The sequence below is a fragment of the Loxodonta africana genome, chromosome 1, assembly GCF_030014295.1.
Source record: "Loxodonta africana isolate mLoxAfr1 chromosome 1, mLoxAfr1.hap2, whole genome shotgun sequence".
Lineage (NCBI taxonomy): Eukaryota > Metazoa > Chordata > Mammalia > Proboscidea > Elephantidae > Loxodonta > Loxodonta africana.
The window spans coordinates 236,921,564-236,944,045 of record NC_087342.1 but is presented as its reverse complement, the minus strand read 5'-3'; the positions used below and the strand labels follow the sequence as shown (position 1 = coordinate 236,944,045).

General features: G+C 46.6%; 1 protein-coding gene across 1 annotated transcript; it reads left to right on the top strand.

The window, feature by feature from the left end:
- Nucleotides 1–534: 534 nt before the first annotated feature.
- Nucleotides 535–22,216, top strand: SFT2D1 (SFT2 domain containing 1). The gene is made up of 8 exons (XM_064293163.1): nucleotides 535–673; nucleotides 10,637–10,723; nucleotides 14,659–14,741; nucleotides 16,269–16,350; nucleotides 17,974–18,009; nucleotides 19,328–19,386; nucleotides 20,184–20,213; nucleotides 22,004–22,216. The coding sequence occupies exons 1-8, from the start codon at nucleotides 611–613 to the stop codon at nucleotides 22,041–22,043; spliced, it is 480 nt and encodes a 159-aa protein (XP_064149233.1). The 5' UTR covers nucleotides 535–610; the 3' UTR covers nucleotides 22,044–22,216.
- Nucleotides 22,217–22,482: the final 266 nt, after the last annotated feature.

Below are 22,482 nucleotides of genomic sequence, written 5' to 3'. Positions count from 1 at the left end.
GCCACGTGGGCCGAGCAGTCGGACGTCGTGCTTCCACCCGCCAGGTGGGCAGTGCAGCCTGAACGTCCGTCGCCAGGTGAGCAGTGCAGTCGGACGTCCGTCGCCAGGTGAGCCGAGCAGTCGGACGTCGTGCTCCCACCCGCCAGGTGAGCATCCTCGGGCTCCTGAGCGTGCTCCTTCCCTCGTCGTCTAAACACACGTGACCACCGGCCGGCCGCCATCTCCGGTCTGCACAGGGCCGTTCAGTGACGACAGCCACGTCCGCCGCGCTGTCCAGCCGTCGCCCTTCTCGGGGCGGGGCCCCAGGCGGCGCGGTCGTCCTTAGCCTCGGGGATCCGTGAGGGGGAGTAGCTCCGGGTCTCGCCGCGCCGCAGCTCGCGACAACGCGTCCTCCTCGTGGTCCCGCAGCGACGCCGCCCTGGCCCCGGGCTTCCGGCGCCCTCTCCCCGGGCCCGCGGGGCGGAGCTGGCCGGACGGCGGGGCGCACGCGCGCGGTGCTGCGCCGGGGCCGGGCGGGACTTCCGGTCTGCGCGCTTCCGGTTCTGGGTTTCCGGGTGGGCGCCGGCCGGCAGCGAGGGGGGCTGCAGTGGCTGCGGCCGGGGACAGCGCCATGGAGAAGCTGCGGCGGGTCCTGAGTGGCCAGGATGACGAGGAGCAGGGCCTCACCTCGCAGGTAGCCCCCCGGCCCTCGCCCCAGCCCCGGGCTGCTGCGGTCGGAAATCCCAGCGCCCACCCCGCCCCCGGGCGCCGGAGGCTCGACCCGAGCGGGTCAAAGTGTGTGTGGCGGGCGGGGGTCAGCGGGCCGGGGGCGGTCAGCGGGCCGGGGGGGGTCAGCGGGCCGGGGGGCGGTCAGCGGGCCGGGGGGCGGTCAGCGGGCCGGGGGGGCGGTCAGCGGGCCGGGGGGCGGTCAGCGGGCCGGGGGGGCGGTCAGCGGGCCGGGGGGGCGGTCAGCGGGCCGGGGGGCGGTCAGCGGGCCGGGGGGCGGTCAGCGGGCCGGGGGGCGGTCAGCGGGCCGGGGGGCGGTCAGCGGGCCGGGGGTTTGGGACCTCGTCTGCATGGCCGCCGGCTTAGGGAGGGCTGCAGCGCCTCGGGGCCCTGGTGGTGCGGCGGTGAAGAGCTCCGCGGCTAACCAGGTGGTCGGCAGATGGAGTCTACCAGCTGCTCCTTGGGAACCCTATGGGCCCTACTCTGTCCTATAGGGCCGCTATGAGTTGGCAACGGGTTTATGGTTTGGACACCCCCTCCCGGGAATAATTGCTGAAGTTTTTCGGGTTTTTATGGAGTCCACATAAGCTCTCTTGGAGAACCCACTTCCCCCTTCCTCCACTTCGACCTCTTACTCTTGGGGCCCCCCTTTGCCGCCTGTCTCCGTCTCCCGCGTAACCTTTCTTTGCACACTACTCTCTCTCAGCCTCTACTTGGCATCCTGAGCCTGTTGTGGGCTTCTCATTTCGGGCTGTGCAGTGCAAATAGGTGTGCATTACCTGCCAGTGATTTATCCTGTGATGGGTGATAAGCCCTTTGCTGCATCCGTTTACCTCTGGAGGTAAATGAGGTGCTGTGTGTTTTGAAAGTACGGGGACTGGAGGAGAAACAAAGCAGGTCATTGGGAAGGGAAGTATGTAATTCCAAGTTGTCTTCAGGCAGTGAGCCATGGTAAGAAATTAAAAAAAAAAGTCTCCGCTCTTTGCCCGTGAGGCTTGATAAGGACTGCTTCCTCCTGTGGCATCGTTAAAAATAGGAGTTGAGCAGAGACTGCTTTGCATGCATTTTTATTATTTGCCAGCAAACAAATTCTCGTTCCGCACAAGTGGAACATTTAAACGTTCAATGGACATTTAGAACGTTAAAAGCATTTATAATGTAAAGATCTTTTCTTTCTTTTCCTGACTTTGGTGCCATCACATTTGTTCAGCATCTCTTCTGGGTAGGGTTCTCGGCAACTGTGAGAGTTGACTCTTAAGAACCTGCTTTCAGTGAGCTCTGTAACTAGTTTGGCAAATCATAATAGTAATACCAAAAACCAAACCCTTTGCCGTCAAGTCAGTTCCAACTCAGCGACCCTGTAAGACAGAGAACTGCCCCATAGGGTTTCCAAGGAGCGGCTGGTGGACTGGGCTGCTGACCTTTTGGTTAGCAGCTGAGCTTCTAACCAGTGTACCACCAAGGGCTCCTTATCCAACTCATTCAGCATTTATTGAACCACTGTTGTGTCCCACATTATGCTCTAGATCTGTGCCATCCAATAAGTAGCCATAGCCACACATGGTTATTTAAATTAAATAAAACTTAAACTTCAGTTCTTTAGTCTCACTAGCCAGATTTCAGATTTTTCAGCTACATGAGTTAGTGGCTGCTGTATTGGATAGTGTGTATGTGGAACGTGTCTGTTGCAGAGGGTTCTGTTGGATGGTGCTGCTCTAAACCCTGGGGGCCTGAAGGTGATATTGTCACCTCTCCTGAGGCCACTGTGTGGAGAGGAGATAGATATGTAGAGAAGTAATCCATCAGAGATTGGAGTGACTGGTATGGAGAAGTGCTGTGAATTCAGAGGAGGTTCGATCCTTCATTCAGGAAACATTGGAGCACCTATATGTATCTGGTGCTGTTCAAGATGCTGGTGACATAGCAGTGATCAGAGTAAAGTCCTTGACCACCTGGGCCTTACATTTTACCTGGAAAAAATAGCTAATAAAGAGGTAAGTATGTAAGACGTTGGATGGCGATTAAGTGCAGTGGAAAAGAGTAAAGCACTGAAGAGGCTGGGATTGCCCTATTACGTTGGATGATGCGGGAAGGTCACCCTGTGTGGGTGATGTGAGCATAGATCCAAAGAGCCATCGGGATGTCTGAGTAGGCTGTGCAAATCAGAGCCTCCCAGTAAGCGGGAACAGCAGATCTAAAGCCCTAAGAGTGGAGCGTGCTTAGCATGTCCAAGGACAATAAGGAGGCCAGAGTGGCTGGAGCAGAGGGAAGAACAGGGAGGGGTTTAGGAGAGGTGGGAAGTAGGATTCCAGACCACATAGGATCAGGTGGGTCATAGTACGGATTTTAGCTTCTGCTCTGAGTGAGATAGGAAACCACTGGGTTTTTGAGCAGAGCGGTGATGTGACGGACTTGGATTTTAAAGGATCTTTTGGCTGTGCTGTGGGAAACAGACTGTAGGGACAAGGGTGGAAGCCTGTTTAGAAGACATTACAGAAGTCCAGTAAATGACTGTGGCTTCATTCATGGTGATAGAATTGACGTGGAAAACTATAAATAGTTTGAACGTGGAGCCCGAAGGACTGGTGGTTGATGGATTGCATGTGGGGAGCAAGAGGTGCCTTGGATGTCTCCATGGGGCCAGGCTTGAGCAGCTGGAAAGATGGAGTTCCCATTAGCTGCAGTGGAAAAGCCTGTGAGAGGAACAAGTTTGGGGAGGAAAATCGTTTCTGTTTTGGCTGCCAGTCTGAGATGCCAGTTAGCATGTGACTGGAGGTGTGAAGGAGGCAGTTGTGCATGTGGCCCTAGAGTTCTTGGGAGGACATGTTATGAGCTAGGATAAGGGCCACAGTCTGCTCCCTGGGTGTCCCCAGTGTGTAAAGGCCAGGGTTGAGAAGGCGCCAACAGAGAGCTCAGAGGAGCAGCCAGTGAGGAGGGAGGGGACCCTGAGAGGGAGGTCCTAGAGAAAAAGTGTTCCAAGAAGGGGTATAGCAAATATTTTTAATAGCTTTTTTTTTTATATATATATAAGAACTGAGGCATTATCATCACATTTGTCAGCAAAGGTCGTTGGTGACCTCTGTGAGAGCAATTTTGGTGGCTAGATGGGGATGAAAGTCAGATGAAGGTGGGTCAGGAGAGAATGGAAAGAGAAAACTGAAGACAAGTGTCGACATTTAAATGATTTTTGCTGTAGAGCAAAGAAATAGGTGGCACTAGGAGAAGGAAGTGGGGTCAAGGGAGGTTTTTAAAAGTTGTTTTTAACAATGGGAAACCGGGTGTTTCTCTGCATTTGGAAACAGTCCTGAAAAGGGGAAAGTTGAGGCAGGCAGAAAGGGGCCTTAGGGGGGCACATAGAGTGCCATCTGGGAGTAAGAGGAAGCAGTGGGACCGGTGCACAGTGAAGGGCCTGGCTCTAGGTCAGCGCGGATGGGAGAAAAGGCAGAGAACGTGCACACAGGGCACAGATGCAGAGGGAGTGGTAAAGCAGTGTGATTCCTTCATGATTCCTTCATTCTCAGTGAACTAGAAATAAGGTCACGAGCTGAAAGGTGGGAGGGGGTGGGCACTGGAAGTTCAGGGAGAAGGTATGAAGTGGCTGTTCAGGAGAGTGAAGGGACAGGGAAACAGGGTAGACTTGTTAGCAGTACTGAGGTCCCACTTGAGGTTAGTGGTCGTGGGTTTAAAGAGTAGCATCGTTTCGTGTGTTTTTCCAGCCACACTAAGCAGCAGCAGCAGGTGCAGGATAGGCAGAGAGATGGATTCAACAAGGGTTCAGAATTTGCCACGTGACTACATCAGAAGGACAGAGAGCAAAGACGTTGAAAATGTATGTGAGGAGTGATTGTAAGGCTGGCCACGAAACCTAAGCCGGTAAGAAGTTAGGGTGGCATTTGGAGAGAAGGAAGATAGTGAAAGGTGGTCGGGTCAGTGGGCGGTAGGTCTTGGCGGGTGGGTCACCAGAGATTTGGGAAGATAGGAGGCGGTGGTCAGAAGGTGCAATGCTTGCAATGGAGATGATGACCCGTTTCTGTCACATATACAGGGTTTGGTGGCTGAAAGGAAGGTGGGGGACCAAGAGTCTTAGGATTTTGGAAGGACTGTCACTTCAGTCATGAAATTGTCAAGAACGTGACAGGAGTGGTGGAGAGATGGCGATCAGACAGACGTAGAGACCTTCGAGGCAACTGCCGTAAGAAGGGGTAGCAGGTGTGGTGGATGATGGCATGAGCTTGAGAGCGGGGTGTCTGGGTGTCCTTACGGTAGGGACTCCCCAGTGAGAGATCTTTCATTCACATTCATGTTTGCTTGAGGGTCCACCGATGTCTGCTTCCCGCTGGACCCCTCAGAATCCACCAAACAGACCACCAACCCCAAGAACCACATTTTTATTCTCAAGGCCCAGAAATCGTCAGAGAAATTATGAGTCCTGTGTTTGTCCTGCTGTTCCTTCAGTCTGAGCTGACAGGGCTTCTCTGCAGTGGTTGTTTAGATCCATCAGTCACAGGCCTGATCTCTTTAGCAAATGTTTGTGCCACGTGCCCTTGTCGGAAGTTCCAGCATATGCGTTCTTAGCTTGTACAGCAGAATTTTCCAAATCTTTAAGTTCTGGTTTCATTTTGCATAGTTTATTTTTAAGTTTATGTATTTTCTCCTGAGTTTCATTGTAAGCAGCAAAGAGAAACCAGGCTGTCTCTTTAAGATCTTATTTAACAGTCTCCTCAGCCAGATATACAAGTTCATCACTTTCAAGTTCTGTTTTCTACCAAACCTCCTAACAATTCAGACAAGCCCTTTGCCACTTTATAGCAAGGATTGCATTTCCTCCACTGCCCAATCACGTGTTCACCATTTCCTTTTAAAGCCTCACCAGAAGCACATTTAATGTCCACATTTCTAGAAACATTCTATTCGTGGTAATGGAAGCTTTCCCCACAGCTCTTAGCTCTTCCTGAGCCCTCATCAGAATTGCCCTTAATGTCCATGATTCTACCGGCAGTCTCTTCAAGGCAATCTAGGCCTTACTGCCAAGCACGTCAGAATTCTTCCAGCCTCTATCCATCACCTGATTCTAAAACCACTTCTACATTTTGGCCTTAGAGCAGGATCCTCACCTTCCAGTACCAGATTCTGTCTTGGTTAGCTAGTGCTGCCGTACCACAAATACCACAAGTGAGTGGCTTCGAAGAACAGAAATTCATTTTCTCACAGTTCTGGAGGCCAGGTGTCCAAATCAGGGTCTCAGCTGTGTCAGTTCCTTCCCTGTCGTAGCCCCAGGCACGTGGCGGTGGATGGTTGCTACCTGAGTATTGCCAGGAACCAAGGGACACTTGGGGATGCCAGTTTTGATGGAGGTGGGCATTGTAAGCTGCGCAGACAGCGTCAGAAGTGGCTGTTAATGAAACCAGATTTGAAAACCATGGTGGTCAGCCTCAGAGCTGGGTCTTTAAGTAAAGAGAGAAACCAGTAGCAAATCTAACCCAGAGAGAAAGAGAAAATATTAATGTACATAAGTAGGACTCAGAAGGGAGGCATTTGTAGATACAGAGTAAATGCAAATTGTAACAGATGATGTGTGCAGGCCCATGGGAATACACTTGACACACTGGATGAAAGGGAAAGTCTGTCCGGGAGGAAGGGCAGGTCATCGATCTGCTGCTCCTTTTGGTCTCCCTCTCAGAAATCACTGTGTGCCAAGTTAACACCTTTCACCTTTGCATTGTGGTGCCAGCCTTGCCGGGTAGCTGCCAAGGATTCCCAGAGTTTTGGTGGGTCCATCATCATGGCAGTCTGCCCTATCAGTGGACTCCGTGTATGGGGTCCCTTGGTCTGTAGCAGTGGCCACTGGCATTTTACATCATTGGACCTGTGTGAGCGTCACTGGGGCGGGTCCTGTCCTGAAGGCAGGTGGGGTGGGGGATGGGTGAACGCATCAGGGAGGTGCATAAATGGAGCCATCAGAGGTGGTTTTATGTCATGGCTGTGGATGAGATTGCTTAGGGAGAATACAGAGATGCTCAGAAGGAGACATTTGGTCACCAGGTGGAGGAGCTACGCATAGGAGCAGCGGCGTAGGAGCAGCCGGAGTGGGAGGAGGAGGAGCCAGAGTGAAAGGAACCAGTCCGGAGGGAGGGGTGAGGTGTCAGGTGCCCTGGAGATGGAAGGCTGAATTAGGGCAGGGAAGAGTTTCTGCCTCCAGGGTTTTGGTGCAGTGACGGGAAGCTGGATGATGAGGAATGGCTCCCCAAGGCTGGGTACCTGCTATGTGCCAGGGCATGACCCCGCCAGCTCTTGGGGCTTACCCCACGGGGCCTTGCAGTGTTAGTTTCCTCCAAGTGAGCCTTGACGTGACAGGACTGAAAAACACTGGTTTATGGGATGGGGGTTGGAGCCGTGGAGAAGCAGCAGCTCTTACAGGTTTGGTGGTAGCAGTGGGAGAAAGCACGTTCCCCTTCGTTGGTTTGACGTGGCAGGCCCTTCCTGTTCAGGCCCTGAAGCGTTCGGTGCCTTCCTTCCTGCTAATCTTCGCGTGGCTCACCCCCGGTTTCATTCAGATGTCTGTTTGAAGGTCCCCTCCTCAGAAGGACCTAGAAGCGCTACCCTGTTGAACTACAGTAGCGTCTCCATCCCTGCTCTGCATCCTTTTGGCCTGCCTGACTTTTCTCCCTACACTCACCAAACCCGGTGCTTGTTTGAAGACAGGGACTTGTCATGCTCCCTGCTGTGTTTCCCAGCACTTGGAAGGAGATCTGGCACGTAGTGGCCACTTGTAAATGTCAGGTGGGTGAGTGAATAAGTGAAAGGCTGAATGAGCCCAAGCTGGAGGGTGAGATCAAGCTTTTTTTCCTTTAAGATGGAAGAGACTTAGCCATGTTTGAACGTTGGTGGAAATGGCCTCAGAGAGAAGACAGGGTTCACTCCTGGAGAGAGAAGCACAGCAGGTGGTCTGAGTTCCCTGGGAAGACCAGGGACAGGTTGACCTCTGCTCAGAGGAGACAAAGCCCTCTCTGTTGTAACTGGGGAGAGGGTATGAGCACAGTGCTTCTGAAGGCGGGCTTAGTGCCTGCAAGAAGCTAACGGAGTCCCCATTTGATAGGTTCAGTTTTCTCTGGGAAATAGGAGAAGTTGTTAGCCTAGAGTGGAAGCTTTGGGGAAGGAGTCAGAGACTTGACGTGGAGATGGATTGAAACAGTCGCGGCGTAGAGTGAGAAAGCGAGGTGACATCAAACAGAACAGAAATGGCGTTTGCTCACCACGCCGTCGAGAGAGCCCATTGAAGGTGGCAGTCACATCACGAGGTGTGTGTCCTGCTGCGTGACTCTGTCCGGCAATGCTCAGTGGTCAGGTGTGGCCCAGAGACAGGGTGGGGAGGTGAGTCCTGGTTGGGTTTGCCACATGGGTATAGCAGATGGGAAATGCTGAAATGCCTCGTTGGAGTGATGTCCTGTGTGATTGCTGTTGAGGGAGGAAGGAGAGGGGCCTGGGACCAGACACAGTGCCCGTGGGCACCGGAAACAGTGGGGTGCAGTACTGAGTCTGCCTGTGGCAGAGTGAGGCGCAGGGTTGAGAGTGGAAGTGTGCATTCCGGGATGGAGTTGTTTCGGGTCACCAATGTGGAGTGGAGGGAGAGGCCATTAGGATAGGAGGTGAGGGACAGAAAGGCCAAGATTCTGGTATCTTGGAATCCGAGATGTTGCAGGGACCTGGGATCAGGAGATGAGGAGGTGACAGGAGGAGCAGAGGCAGGGTGTGGTGTGTCAGCCACGTAGCAGCGGAGGAGGAAGGGGGTTTGGCAGCGGCTCTGAGGGGCTCCTGAGAAGGTGACCGTGCCAGCCCCTCTCCTGCGCCTGCCTGTCTCGGTCTGGTGTCCACTGCTGTCGGGCTGAGAGGAGTCAGAGGACCATGCATTCAGTGTATCCACGGATTGAAAGCCACACCACGTTCCCTGTATTCAGACGACAGTAGCCCAGCAACAGGCTACCCAGGGGGCCCCTTGGTGACAGTGGAGCCCTGTCCCTTGGCGTCCCCGTCATGTAGCGGGAATGGCAGTCGTTTCTGTTGTGTGTGCCGTGTGACTCATTCATTCATTCTTCATCTTGTGATTACTTGAATTTATTTTTCCTCCATTGTTTTCCAGTTAGTTTCTGTCTTTTTCAATGAATTAGGTCCTAGCTCCAGGCAGTGCTGTTTATTGCAGTAGGAAGCCAGCACCAGGGACCTGGGGGAAGGCAGCTCCAGCTTTGGAGATTGTTTGTCTTTGCTGCCTCTCCCTCTGGAAACAAACAAGTAGCATAATTGGTGGCAGTTTTAATGGGCATTGCTTTTCTAAACCCTGAGTTTAAGAGGCGGGGTGCTGGCTTGGGTGAGGTGGGTCCTGCCTGGGCTGGGAAGCAGAGCAGTCAGTGCCCCTGCTGCAGCGGGCAGAGCCTTGGGCAAAGGCTGTGCTGGCTCCCATGTGCTGAAGCCGCCTGTGCTCTTCCCAATCAGAAGTTAGGAAATTTGAGTTTTGTTTCCAGATCCCTGACAATTTGCACGGTTTGGGACAAATCATTTACTTGTGGATTGAAGTTGCCAGATTTACAAATGGAAATAAGAACATGAATTAAATGAAACAAATTTAAGATGTGTCAAAAAGTGATGTCTGTTACATTGACAGAGTATTTAGTTATTTTTATCTACTTTTCATGCTACCTAAGGATTCAGAGATGAATCTGTTAAGGTAAGGAATGTAACCAAAGGTATTTTGAGCTGTTGGAAATAAAATTATGTATTTTTACTTCATTATTCTTGAAAATACGTTATTAGCATGTAGTGTTATTGTTAACATAAGTTAGAAATTTAAGTTTTGGAATGTAAATACATATTTCAAGTTTCTTGAAACAGCTATTGTTGATGCTTTATTAGCTTCGTTAGGAAATTCAGTTTGACTGGTACACTTGGCGATCTAAACGTGTTTGTTTAATCATTACTCGATGTTACAGTACACTCATGAAGTGTGCATACTTCTGCTTTTCCCCCATAATTTGGTTAGACTTTGCCTGCATATAGGAATGTTGTTGCTCTAGAATGAATTATCATTTGAAAAAATTGGTTTTGATCATGTTGAGGAGATACCCAAGGCTTTCATGAGTCAGGTTTGCGCTCCCATCCTTTTTAGTTAAACTTTTATAAGGGAACTGTTCTAACCCACCTGGTGTGGGTGCTCCCGGTGCCCTGCCTCAGTGCCCTTTACCGGGCAGGTGTGCCACCCCCAGTGGCTCCAGGTCCACACTAATGACTCACAGCTCTACCCTCTGCTACCCGGAGGGTCTTCATCTGTCCCCCGCCCCCAGCCTGCAGCCAGTGACCACTGGCGGAGGTGAGAGGTGGGCTGTGGAAGGCTGCCCCTGCCTCCAGACGGGACAACACCACAGTCCTCTTCACCCTCCAGCTCCTCATTGAAGTGCCCTCACCTCCTCCTCTGCATCTTGGGAGCCCAGCCGAATGCACCCTAAGACCCAGGAAGTGGAGAGTGTGTCCTGAGCCCAGTGTCCCCAGCCCCAGCGGTTGTCTTTTCTGGCCCTGTTTGATCCACACTTCACTTTTATTTTAATCCCTGAGGATTTTATAGTACATCCCATGCGTCACTTCATTTCCTCCTTCCCAGTGAGCATCTGCTGTCCTGCAGATGAGGACTTCTTAAAACCAAACACAATACTGTTACCACACCCAACAAAATGAACAGTTATTCCTCAGTGTAAGCTGATACTCAGACCCTGTTAACATTTCCCTTAGAGACCATGAATCTTAATGTTTGTAAATGACACTGCAGGGTGCAAAATAAGGCATTCGTAGTATATGCTAAAATGAAACTTTGCTGTAATCGATGGTAAAGAATCAGGCTGGCAAATGGGAATTTCAGAACGTATCCTAACTCTCCGTCCTCCCCAAGGTCCTGGATGGCTCCTCCCTCAGTTACAGCACCAGACTGAAGTGGTTTGCCATCTGCTTCGTGTGTGGCGTTGTCTGTTCTATCCTGGTAAGGTAAAGCTTCATATTACTAGGAATTTTTATTTCATGTCAGGCTAGTAATCCCTTATTACCAGCAAGCAGTGCACTTTATCTGAGTGGCTGTTAGTCTGTTCTGATACATTTTTATCACCTAAAATAAATAAAGGGGTAAAAAAAAAAAAAAACCCCGTTGCCATCGAGTCAATTCTGACTGATTGCAACCCTCTAGGACAGAGTAGAACTACGTCCATAGGGTTTCCAAGGAGCCACTGGTGGGTTTGGACTGCCATCCTTTTGGTTAGCAGCGAAGCTCTTAACCACTGTGCCGCCAGGACTCCTAAAAATAAAGGAATAGAAATCAATAAAGATGTGGAAAATTTTCGGGATTCTGCCAGTTTTAAAAATAATTTTATTTAAGAGAAATCGGTGTGTGTTAAGAGATCTGAAAAAAGGAGAGTTTGTGATTTAGAGTCAGAATTGACTTGATGGCAGTGGGTTTTTTTGTTTGTTGGTTTTATTACCTTTTTAAGGTCTGTGGCTGGCACAAGGAGCGCTGGTGGCACAGTGGTTAAAGTACTCAGCTGCACGCCAGAAAGTTGGCAGTTCTAACCCACCAGCTGCTCCATGGGAGAAAGATGTGGCCATCTGCTTCCATAAAAATTACAGCCTTGGAAACCCTATGCCAGAAAACCAAATCTGTTGCCGCTGTGTCGATTCTGACTCATAGTGATGCCGTAGAACAGAGCAGACCTGTCCCATAGGGTTTCCAAGGCTGTAGTCTTTAACGGAAGCAGACTGTCAAATCTTTCTTCCACTGGCAGTTGGTCAGTTCAAACCAACCAACCTTTCAGTTAGCATCTGCGTGCTTAACCACTGTGCTTCCAGGTCTCCTTGGGAAACCCTATGGAGCAGTTCTACTCTGCCCTTTACGGCCACCATCAGCCGTAATTGACAGCAGTGGGTTTTTTTTTTTGTTTTTGTGGCGCAAACAGTTTGCACTTGACTGCTAGCCTAAAGGGTGGTTTGAACCTGCCCAGCGGCGCTACAAAAGAAAGCCCTGGTGATCTGCTTCCGTAAAGATCGCAGGCAGGAAAACTCTGTGGAGCAGTTCTACTCTGTAAGGTATGGGGTTGCCGTGAGTAGGAACCGACTCAACAGGAACGAGTTGGGTTTGGTGTATTCCTTTTTTTTTTTTTTTAGGTGGAGGTTTACAGTCAAGTGAATTTCTAATTCAAAATTTACACACATTTTGTTTTGTGACATTGGTTGCACTTCCTACAATGTGACAGCACACTCCACGTTTCCACCCCAGGTTCCTTGTGTCCATTTGTCCCGTTCTTGTACCTTCCTGCCTCCTCCTCCTGCTTTTAGACAGAAGCTGCCCATCTGGTCTTGTAGTATTTGACTGAACTAAGAGGCACGTTCCTCATGTGTTTTATGTTTTATAGGCCTTTGTAATCTTTGTCTGAAGAGTGGGCTTCAGGAGTGGTTTCAGTTCTGCATTAACAGAGCTTCCAGGGGTCATAGTTTCGGGCGTTCCACCAGTCTCTGTCAGACCATTAAGCCTGGTCTTTTTATGTGAATTTTGAGTTCTGCCCCACACTTTTCTTCCAGTCTGTCTGGGACTCTCTGTTGCGTTCCCTGTCAGGGCAGTCATTGGTGGTAGCTGGGCACCATCTAGTTCTTCTGATCTCAGGCTGGTTTAGTCTCTGATTCATTTGGTTCTTTAGTCCTTGGCGCTAGTATTTTCCTTGTGTCTTTGGTTTTCTTCGTTCTCCTTTTCTCCTATTGGGATGGGACCAATAGATGTATCTTAGATGGCTGCTCACAATCTTTTAAGACCCCAGACATTACTCACCAAACTGGGATGTAGAACATTTTCTTTATAAACTATGTTATGCCATTTGTGCTAGATGTCCCCTGAATCTATGGCCCTCAGGCCCTAGTCCCAGCTACTCTGTCCCTCAAAGTGTTTGAATATGTCCAGGAAACTTCTTTGCTTTTGCTTTGGTCCAGTTGTGCTGACTTCCCGTGTTGTGTGTTATCCTTCCTTCACTGAAGTTGGCACTTGCCTTCTATCTACTTAGTGATTTTCCTTCCTCGTCCCTCCCCACCATCAAAGAATGTTTTTTTCTGTGTGTAAACCTTTTCTTGACTTCTTATACAGTATTTGTCCTTTTGTGACTGACTTACTTTATTCAGCATAATGACCTCCAGATTCATCATGTTAGGAGATGTTTTGCAGATTCATCGCTGTTCTTTATCATTGCATAATATTCCATTGAGTGTGTGCACCATAATTTGTTGACCCATTCATCTGTTGATGGGCATTTAGGTTGTTTCCATCTTTTTGCTATTGTGAGTAGTGTCGCAGTGAACATAGGCATGCGTATGTCTATTTGTGTGACACCTCTTATTTCTGTAGGGTATAGTCCGAGGAATGGGATTGCTGGATCATATGGTGTTTCTGTTTCTAGCTTATCAAGGAAGCGCCTTATCATTTTGCAAAGTGGTTATACCATATTACGTTCCCACCATCAGTGCATCAGAGTTCTAATCTCCCCACAACCTCTCCAACATTCATTTACATTTTTTGGGTTAGCGCCAGCATTGTTGAGGTGAGATGTTATCACAGTGTAGATCTGATTTGCATTTCCATAATGACTAATGATTGTGAGCATTTCTTCATGTGCCTGTTAGTCACCTGAGTGTCTTCTTTGGTGAAGTGCCTGTTCATATCCTTTGCCCATTTTTTAATTGGGTTATCTGTCTATTTGTTGTTGAGGTGTTGCAGTATTTCGTAGATTTTAGGTATTAGAGCCTTCTCAGATATGTAATAGCCAAAATTTTTTTCCCAATCTGTAGGTTCTCTTTTTACTCTTTTAGTGAAGTCTTTGATGAGAATGTTTGATTTTTAGGAGCTCCTGGTTATCTTGTTTCTCTTCTGATGTTTGTGTGTTGTTAGTTATGGTTCGTATACTATTTATGCCATGTCTTAGGGCCCCCAGCGTTGTCCCTATTTTTCCTTCCATGATCTTTATCGTTTTAGATCTTTGATCCATTTTGAGTTACTTCTTGTGTATGGTTTGATGTATGGATCCTGTTTCATTTTTTTTTTACAGATAGATACCCAGTTATGCCAGCAGCATTTGTTAAAGAGACTGTCTTTTCCCCCATATAACTGACTTTGGGCCTTTGTCAAATATCAGCTGCTCATAGGTGGATGGATTTATGTCTGGGTTCTCAATTCTGTTCCATTGGTCTATGTATCTGTTGTTATACCAGTACCAGGACTACTGTGACGATATAATAGGTTCTAAAATCAGGTAGTGTGAGGCCTCCCACTTTGTTGTTCTTCTTCAGAAATCCTGTACTTTATCCAGGGCCTCTTCCCTTTCCATATGAAGTTGGTGATTTGTTTCTCCATCTCAATAAAAAATGCCATTGGAATTTGGATAGGGATTGCATTGTATCTGCAGATCGCTTTGGGTAGAATTGACATTTTCACAACGTTGAGTCTTCCTATCCATGAACATGGTATGTTTTTCTACTTACGTAGGTCTCTTCTGGTTTCTTGCAGTAGTGTTTTGTAGCTTTCTTTGTGTGGGTCTTTTACGTCCCTGGTCAGATTTATTACTAAGTATTTCATCTTTTTGGAGGCTGGTTTATTACATTTTTCACCCTACCATTTAAAATGGATGTTAAATTTAAATAGAATGAGATGTACTTGTGAATAAAGGCTTTGTTATGGCTCTTTTATGGGCAAACAGTTGAAATTAGCAAATAACATTGAAAATTAACTGATTATATAAATAAGTAATCAGAGGCTATACTAGCACATTTATATTGTAATATGTTATTATGTAATAAAATTTATGTCTTATTAGTGGTACTGTAGTAGCACATTTATATTTTAAGCCATTAAAATGACTAAATTATTTTTAAATAACTGTGTTAATTCAGGGCACTGGATTGCTGTTTCTTCCCCAAGGCATGAAACTTTTCGCAGTGTTTTATACTCTTGGAAATATTTCTGCATTAGCTAGGTATGTATTTCCATTTGGCTCCACAGAATATTTTGTTTGCTACTACTAACAAAATTTACCTTTCTGGGACTGATGTTTGTCTCTGTTTTACTCAGTCTTTGCTGTGGTGGGATGGCATGGTGCTTCTGTCTATAGCACCGTGTTGGCTTCACTTACCTCCAAAATTCACCTTTCTAATAAGCACTTTTCTAATAGGATGATTTCTGTAGCTGTGTACGTAAGTAGAAGAAGGCTGATGGTGCAGTGGCTAACGCACTTGGCTGCTAACTGAAAGGTCAGTGGTTCGAGCCCACCAGCCGCTGTGCAGGAGAAAGATGTGGCAATGTGCTCCCATAAAGATTATAGCCTTGGAAACCCTGTGGGGCAGTTCTGCGCTGTCCCATAGGGTCGCTATGAGTTGGAATAAACTGGACAGCAGTGGGCTTGGTTTGGTACAGGTATACTTAATGCGAACTCCAGCCATAGAATCTGTATTCATCCAGTAACTACATAGTGACTGCTTCCACGTGCCAGCTGCTGTTATAAACAGGATATTAATGATAAGAATAGACAGCACTTGGGGGCTTTGTGTGTGCCAGGGACGGTTCTAAGTGCTTTGTATCTTCTACGGCCTGTTTCTGAGCCAGCTGCTGTTAACATCCTCATTTTATAGCTGGAAGTCGTAGTGCAGAGAGGGCAGGCCGCTCCTCTTGCCCATGCTGGGTCACTCATCAGTTGCTGAGACAGGACCCCAGTCCAGACAGCCCCAGCCCAGGCTTTCTTTCCTGTGCTTGTGTGCAGCTTGTGTGTCCATGAGGGGAGATAGGCAGACAAACAGAGGAAGACCTGAAAGGTAAATGGGTTGATGCTGTGGGCACCCAGCGGCTCCTCTCCAGGGGATGCTTTGAGTCTGTGGTGTACTTTGGGTTCGGTATTCCTGCCCGTCAGATGGTTACAAACTCAAGGGGTCTGTGTTTGTGCATGCCTCAGCTCTCAGGAGTCCTTTGCTTTCTTTAGGAATTCTCAAAGGGGTCGGAGGTATTGTCGGTGGACGTGTCCTAAGCCAAGGCCAAGCTCAGTCCACTGTTTACGTGCTCAAGCCTACAGTGATGGAATCACTTGTCTTTTAAGCTGACAAAACGATTCTCCTTCAAATTAAAGTACAAAACGAAGGCTGATTAGGAATTTTATATTGTGTCAGCTGCTAAGAAAGGAGAGCTGACTGGGGATGGGTTTTCATTCTGGAGGGGGATGTGCAGAGAGAGAAGGGTTAGTAGTTAGTGGGGAGCCAGGTAGTCACGCAGAGAAACGGCCTTCTTAGCTTAGGGTCGCTTTAGTGGCCGTGTGCACTGGTAGCTGTAACGGAACGCGTCGTGAATGTACAAGCAGGCGTTTATGTGTCGTGGGAAACTAATAGACTTTCCCCTTAATATAAATGAAAAAAGAGATTTTTGTTTAATATACTGCTTGTTTTTTTTTTAAGCCAGTTACTTTTACATAGCCAGACAAACTGGTAGACCCATATCTCATTTCTTTGGTATCAAATAGTACGTGTTTTTTAATGGGACCCATGAAGCAACTGAAGAAAATGTTTGAAACAACAAGACTGCTGGCAACAGTTCTCATGCTTGTAAGTAAATGATTTTTTTTTTTTTTTAAACTTCTGTTAAAGTATTTTTTTGCATTCTTATTTACAAGTAATTGCCTGCTTTTATGCGTGCACTATTGTTATGTTTTTCTAGTTGACTATAATAATTCTGTCCTTAAGTCTGTGTGTTTGGCTAAGCGCAGCTTGTTTTCTGCTGCGTACATTTAACCCTAGCTGTGTGTATCTCAAGTGAAAATTAGAGTTTGATGTATCAGGGCACTGAACTGCTGTTTCTTCCCCAAGGCATGAAACTTTTCGCAGCGTTTTATACCCTTGGAAATATTTCTGCATTAGCTAGGCATGTAGCTCCGTTTGGCTCCACAGAATATCTTGTTTGCTACTACTGACAAAATTATTTAAGTCTTACAGGTTGTTTCTCGATTGTTGTTTGCACTCTTTGGAAAATAAAAATCCAAAACCCCATTGCTGTCGAGCAACATATATATTAACATTTAACTTTATCCAGGATATTGAAGAATTGTATACGATTAGACTACTCGAAGTTTATATTCCATTAAGATTTTACTTCGATTTGGTTTATCCTTTTACCTATCTTAACTTTTTTGGTAACTTACTGTACGTTATACAAAGTTGAGAGCGTTTCAGTTAGAACATCCAGAAATGCACAGCATTTCCCAAGAAGGACCATTAGTTTATACGATTAACTTGGTTACAGCTTGAATCATAACATCTCCAGTGCAGGGCTCTGCTTGGTCTCATTTGCTGTTGACACGAGGTTATGCCTGATAATGAGATGGACAAATGCCCCACCCACCTAGCACCTTCTCCAGGCGCCCACCCACCTAGCACCTTCTCCAGGCCCCCACCCACCTAGCACCTTCTCCATGCCAGCCAGCAACTCAGGCACGGCACAGACGCTCTGATGGCATCCTTACAACGGCCCCCCTGGAGTTGGTTGGTCGGTGTTGTCCTCACTTTAAAGACAAGAAAACGGAGGCCTGAACATGTTAGCTAGCTGGACATGGGACACTTGTGATGAGCACCAGAGCTAGGATTTGCTCGTCACCACTGCTGGGAACTGCCCTTGTTTTTTTACCCTCGTGCCTACTTCTGGTGACTTGAAGGGATGATCAGGATTGCCTTCACAGGGACGTGACCTGATGACTTCCCACGTGGACCATCATTGCAGTGATGGAATGTGTGAGGCTAGTAAGCTGGAGCTCACTGCATGCCTGCACAGGGACGTGTCCTGATGACTTTCCACATGGACCATCATTACAGTGGTGGAGTGTGTGAGGCTAGTAAGCTGGAGCTCATGGCATGCCTTCTCAACTGTCCCGATGCTCTGTATTGGCAGCACTGTGTTATTACACGTGACCATAAGTATTCATCAGGACAGTCCTCAAGCATTTTTTCTGTGTACTTAATAGATCATATTGGGTGCTTCCAATTTTCAGGGAATATTACAATCCTAGACTTTAAAATAATACGCATGGAACATATAAGTAAAATGAGAGTCACCTGTCTTACTGATTTTGTTATGTACTATGTTATCTGTGTCAACGAGTGCAGAATAGTTCAGTTCTATCAGGCTTTTGAAAGGATCTCAGATTTATAATTTACATATTCTTTTCTTCTACCTAGTTGTGTTTCGTATTTACCCTGTGCGCTGTTTTTTGGGTAAGTTATCTTAAACGTGTTGGCTTTCTGCCATATGTCCCTCTACCAGGCTCATCTCTTTGGGGTAAAGTGTCATCACACTGTCATCTAAAAGTAGCTCAAAGTCTGGTTTCTTAACCTCCCCCACCCCCCCAAAGATTAGCTGTCCCCAGTATTCGTATGGGGACATCCAGTTAGTGGCTAGACTTGCGATCACTTCTCCACCTAAAACGTAGGCAGGGGTAAGTGGATAAACACGTACACACGCACTAACTTTGAGGTTAGGTCGACTTCTCTCATGATACCTTTCTTACGAGAGGGTCTTGCTTAGAACCCATGTTCTCTTTACAGACCATTCCAATTAGTGCGCTTAGGCTGTAATTCTGTAGGGTAAGGAGGCTTTGGCTGCTGGGGCAAGGCCACTGATGAGTAGCGAGATGTTAAAACAAACAAGGAGAAAGACCCAGAAATCAAAACAGATGAACAAAAAGCGACAAAAGAACTTAAATCAGTCTTGTACCACTTAAGGTGGTCAGCTCCTCAGCACCCTTTAAAGAAGCTACATTATTACAGCTCAGCTTATTTACTGATGTCCCTGACTCTTCATTATATTTATTTATTGTATCCTACTTCCCAGAAAAATTTAAGTTTGTCCTTGAGCTACCAATAAACTGCATGTTTTAAAGAAGAAAGGTAGTGCGTGATGTAGTTTAGAAACAAAAAGTGCTCTGGTTTCCTTTTTCATTTTTGACGACATAAGGACTGAACTTACACCTCATTTCCTAGTGACAATTTAAAATTACGTACCTAAAGTGTTCTACGCATCCCTGTGGAACATTAATTCAGCAGCTTGTGTGTTTATAAGCAGTAAAAATAAATAAAGATGGACAAGGAATTCTCAAACTTCTTCCTTTCAGAACAACCATGGAGACTTGTTTATGTTATTCCAGAAAATCACAGTAAAATAGTTTTTCTCCAAAAAATAAGGAAAGGAGCAAGTTGAAATAAGTATGTAAATTCCCCATGGAATAATTCAAGTGAGACTTTAAATCTCGCAAACTTTAAATCTGGAAAAGTTGATGTTTTCTTTGAAGACCGTTAGAGTTTTAATGTTTTTGGTCTGTGCAGTTATTTCAGCAACTTTTCTTAGTATTTCACAGTATTCAAATGAATGGATCAGAGAATCTTAGAAAGGAAATGAACTTTGTGCATGTTTAAATTTCAGATTACCTTCTTAAATTTATTATACTGAAGTGTAATAAATGAGCTATCATCTACGTTTTTGAAGAAAACAGTTGTTAAAACTCTAAACCGAGCACTTCTCTTTTTCTGTCCTCAGTGGCATAAGAAGGGATTGGCCTTGCTGTTCTGTGTACTGCAGTTCTTGTCCATGACCTGGTGAGTCTTTTCTTACCTGCTTCAAGTCATGACCTGGTGAGTCTTGTCTTACCTGCTTCAAGTCAGACTCCCCTCAGCTCTGGAAAGCACCTGTGTTCCGAACGGGAAAAGCCCTGGGACAGTAGCTGACATTCTGTTGAGCGTTAGATGCGCACACCTGGGGCCTAGCTGGCCTGCTGAGGGGTCAGAGGAGGCCTGAAACTGTCCCCTTAGATTTAATAGCACGAGTTGGGGTGCCTGCAGTGAGATCTGTGGAGTGGGCGGGTTTTCAGTCACATTGTGGGGAGAGGGGCTACGGGATCAGCTGGAGGTGAGGAAACAGGAGAGAGAAGGTGGAGCTGCGGTGCTTGAGGAGAGCTGCCTGGGCTCTGACGCAGGATTTCAGTTGAAGAGGAAAGCCGCGGGGTGCTCTTACCTGGTCAGGCAGTGTGCGCCCATTTCTCCCTGATCTGTGAGAGAAACAGGGAGAAGCGGAGGTGATGCCAGCTCACAGGACGGGTCCAAGGCCTGTCCCCCTGTCCTTTTAGTACGAGTTCATTACTGTGTTGCCTGTGGCATTCCCTGGGATCCCTGACCTCTCAGTAGATCAGCCAGGGGTTGCATTTTAACAAGTTCCCAGGCAAGGCTGTTGCTGCTGGTGTAGGGTCACATTTGAGAATCACTGTCCAGTATCGTGCTGCTTGTATTTGACTATGAGAACTTATAACACCACGTTAGAGTGTTAGAATATGGCTGTTTGGTGTAAAGAAAAACATGACTTAGGTGAAGTTTCACTGTATTTGAATTTTTTTTTACAGGTACAGTTTATCATACATTCCATATGCAAGGTGAGTCTGAATTTTTGTTTTCGTTGTTTCTGTACCTTTAATTATGTTTTACACGGATACATCAGTTGTAATAATTTTCACATTAGAATCTTCTTTATCAGTGTTTTTTGTTGACTCTGACTTTCTTCCTAAAAGGAAGTAAGTCACTTTCTAAATGAGGCAGTGGAAGTTTGCCATGTAAAGTGTTTAAATGTAACTATTTTGAACTTAGGAACTGGTACGTTGTAACTTCCTGACTTACCATCTGAATATTTGCGGCTGTAGAATTTTGACAAGAGACTACCTGAGCCTTCCCTAAGTGCAGCTATTCAGTCTATGAGATGTGGACACGCAAAAAAAGAAAGAAATTAGTGGGAAAATGCGATCTGATAATATAAGTTTTTTATTTTGATTGGGAGAAATGTGTTTATTCTGCATATCAAGAGGTAGCTGCCATTTTGTTATGTTTTCAGAGAAAAACTAATTGTGAATGAACACACAAGACAAATTTGCGATCTTAAATCTGACAGATTCAGACAGATACTCTGGGAAAGCAAGCCTTTACTGCACTGTGAAATCGGGAAACATACGTTGTATATAAAAAACAGCAAAATTATATGCATAACGTGAACAAAAGGAACCCTGGTGATACAGTGCTTAAGTGCTTGGCTGCTAACCAGAAGGTCTGCAGTTCAAACCCACCAGCAGCTCTGCAAGAGAAAAGACTTGGCAGTCTACTTCTGTAAAGATTTAAAAAACCCGTTGCTGTGGAGAACCGACTCAGTGTCCTATAGTGACCCTTTTGGTTAGCAGCTGAGCTCTTTGCCACAGCACCTCCAGGGCTCTGTAAAGATCACAGCCTAGGAAACCCTATGAGGCAGTTCCACCCTGTCACACGGGTCGCCATGAGTTGGGATCAGCAACAGCAATACGAAGGATGAAGGAAATTGGTAGAAATTCTATCTTCCTTCACTTTCAAATGGATGATTGTTTTTGATGCAAAACAGGCAAAACTGGGCTGGTCAGCTGCAGGTGAGAAAGCTGTAGGATGAGGTGCAGAGCTCACTAACCACTTCAGGAGCTTCTTGGGAGATGCCCGGCCTCGTGCTGCCACCAAACCACCGGCTGCGGCTCCTTGATGCTTCTCAGTGAGGAGAAAGGTCTCCTGGAGACGCTGCCCACTCCCTATAATTAGAGACCTGGCGATGGCCAGGCCTACCTTTGCCCAGTGTCACCCCAGTGTCGAGGCTCCTGGCCCTGCAGCAGTGTGCAGAGTGCCCACAACACTCAGAGCCTGCTGGAGGATAATCCCAACGTTCGGATAAAAAGTAGCTGTAAGTGGATAAAAGTATTAAGTAATGGTTTAAACAATCGTTTTGGAAGAGAAAGGTGCACTGTGGTAAGGCTTATCACACTCATTGTTTCGGAATTCTTAGGATGCAGGTATGAACATTTTACTTAAAAAGTGTGGTTCATTATTCTTTTTTAAAAAATTAGTTGTTAGGTTTTTTTTTTTCTTTTTGTGTGTGTGTTTAAATATATTTCTTTTTACTGAAATCAGCGTATGTGCTGGTAAAGATTTCCTAAAATAAATACCATTTCAAAAATTAATAAGTAATTTCCAAGTCTCAGTTCTTGGTTTCAGGTGATACTCAGCATGGTTTCAGTTCCTCAGAAGCGGTTTCGGAGAGTCTGCTGGGTTTGTTGTAGAAAAGGTGATAGCGTGTTTGTCTCTCGCAGGAACACTTTCTGCAGATCTGCTCTTGAGGAAGATTGTTCATATCCTGTGTTTTCCTCCTCTTTTTCACCAGGGATGCAGTAATTAAATGCTGTTCTTCTTTACTAAGTTGAAAACCAGAAGCTTTTGGAAAAGGACGTTTGAACGTGAATACTCTGTCCTTGGTGAAGCACGCTCGCCGATTCAGTAATGACCACCAGAGCCGTTGCTGTGACCCTTTAAGCCCGCTTGTACACTGGCAAAGGCTGCGTGTGTAATTAAACTCTTGGATGCTTGTAACTTTAAATTCAGTATGTGTTCTTAATATGTTCTTCCAAGGATTAGGAGATGTTAATCACTGCCAGCTGCAAATTATTTTTTGTGTTTTTGAATCCTTTCAACAACTTTTGGGATGTGAATATTTAAGGGTAAATCTGTGCTGCAAGGTATACTCAGCTTTTGGGGTGCTCTTCCACTGTCTACATTTTTTTAAACTTTTTTTTTTTTTTTTTACTATAACTGTGAAAGTTTTTACTTCAAGCTAAAAATTGCTTATTATATGTAATAAAAAAT

Coding starts and splice junctions, on each gene's coding strand:
- SFT2D1 (XM_064293163.1), top strand. CDS start 611: ATGGAGAAGCTGCGGCGGGTCCTGAGTGGCCAGGATGACGAGGAGCAG. Junction 674..10,636: donor AGCAGGGCCTCACCTCGCAG/GTAGCCCCCCGG, acceptor GTCCTCCCCAAG/GTCCTGGATGGCTCCTCCCT. Junction 19,387..20,183: donor CAGTTCTTGTCCATGACCTG/GTGAGTCTTTTC, acceptor TTTTTTTTACAG/GTACAGTTTATCATACATTC.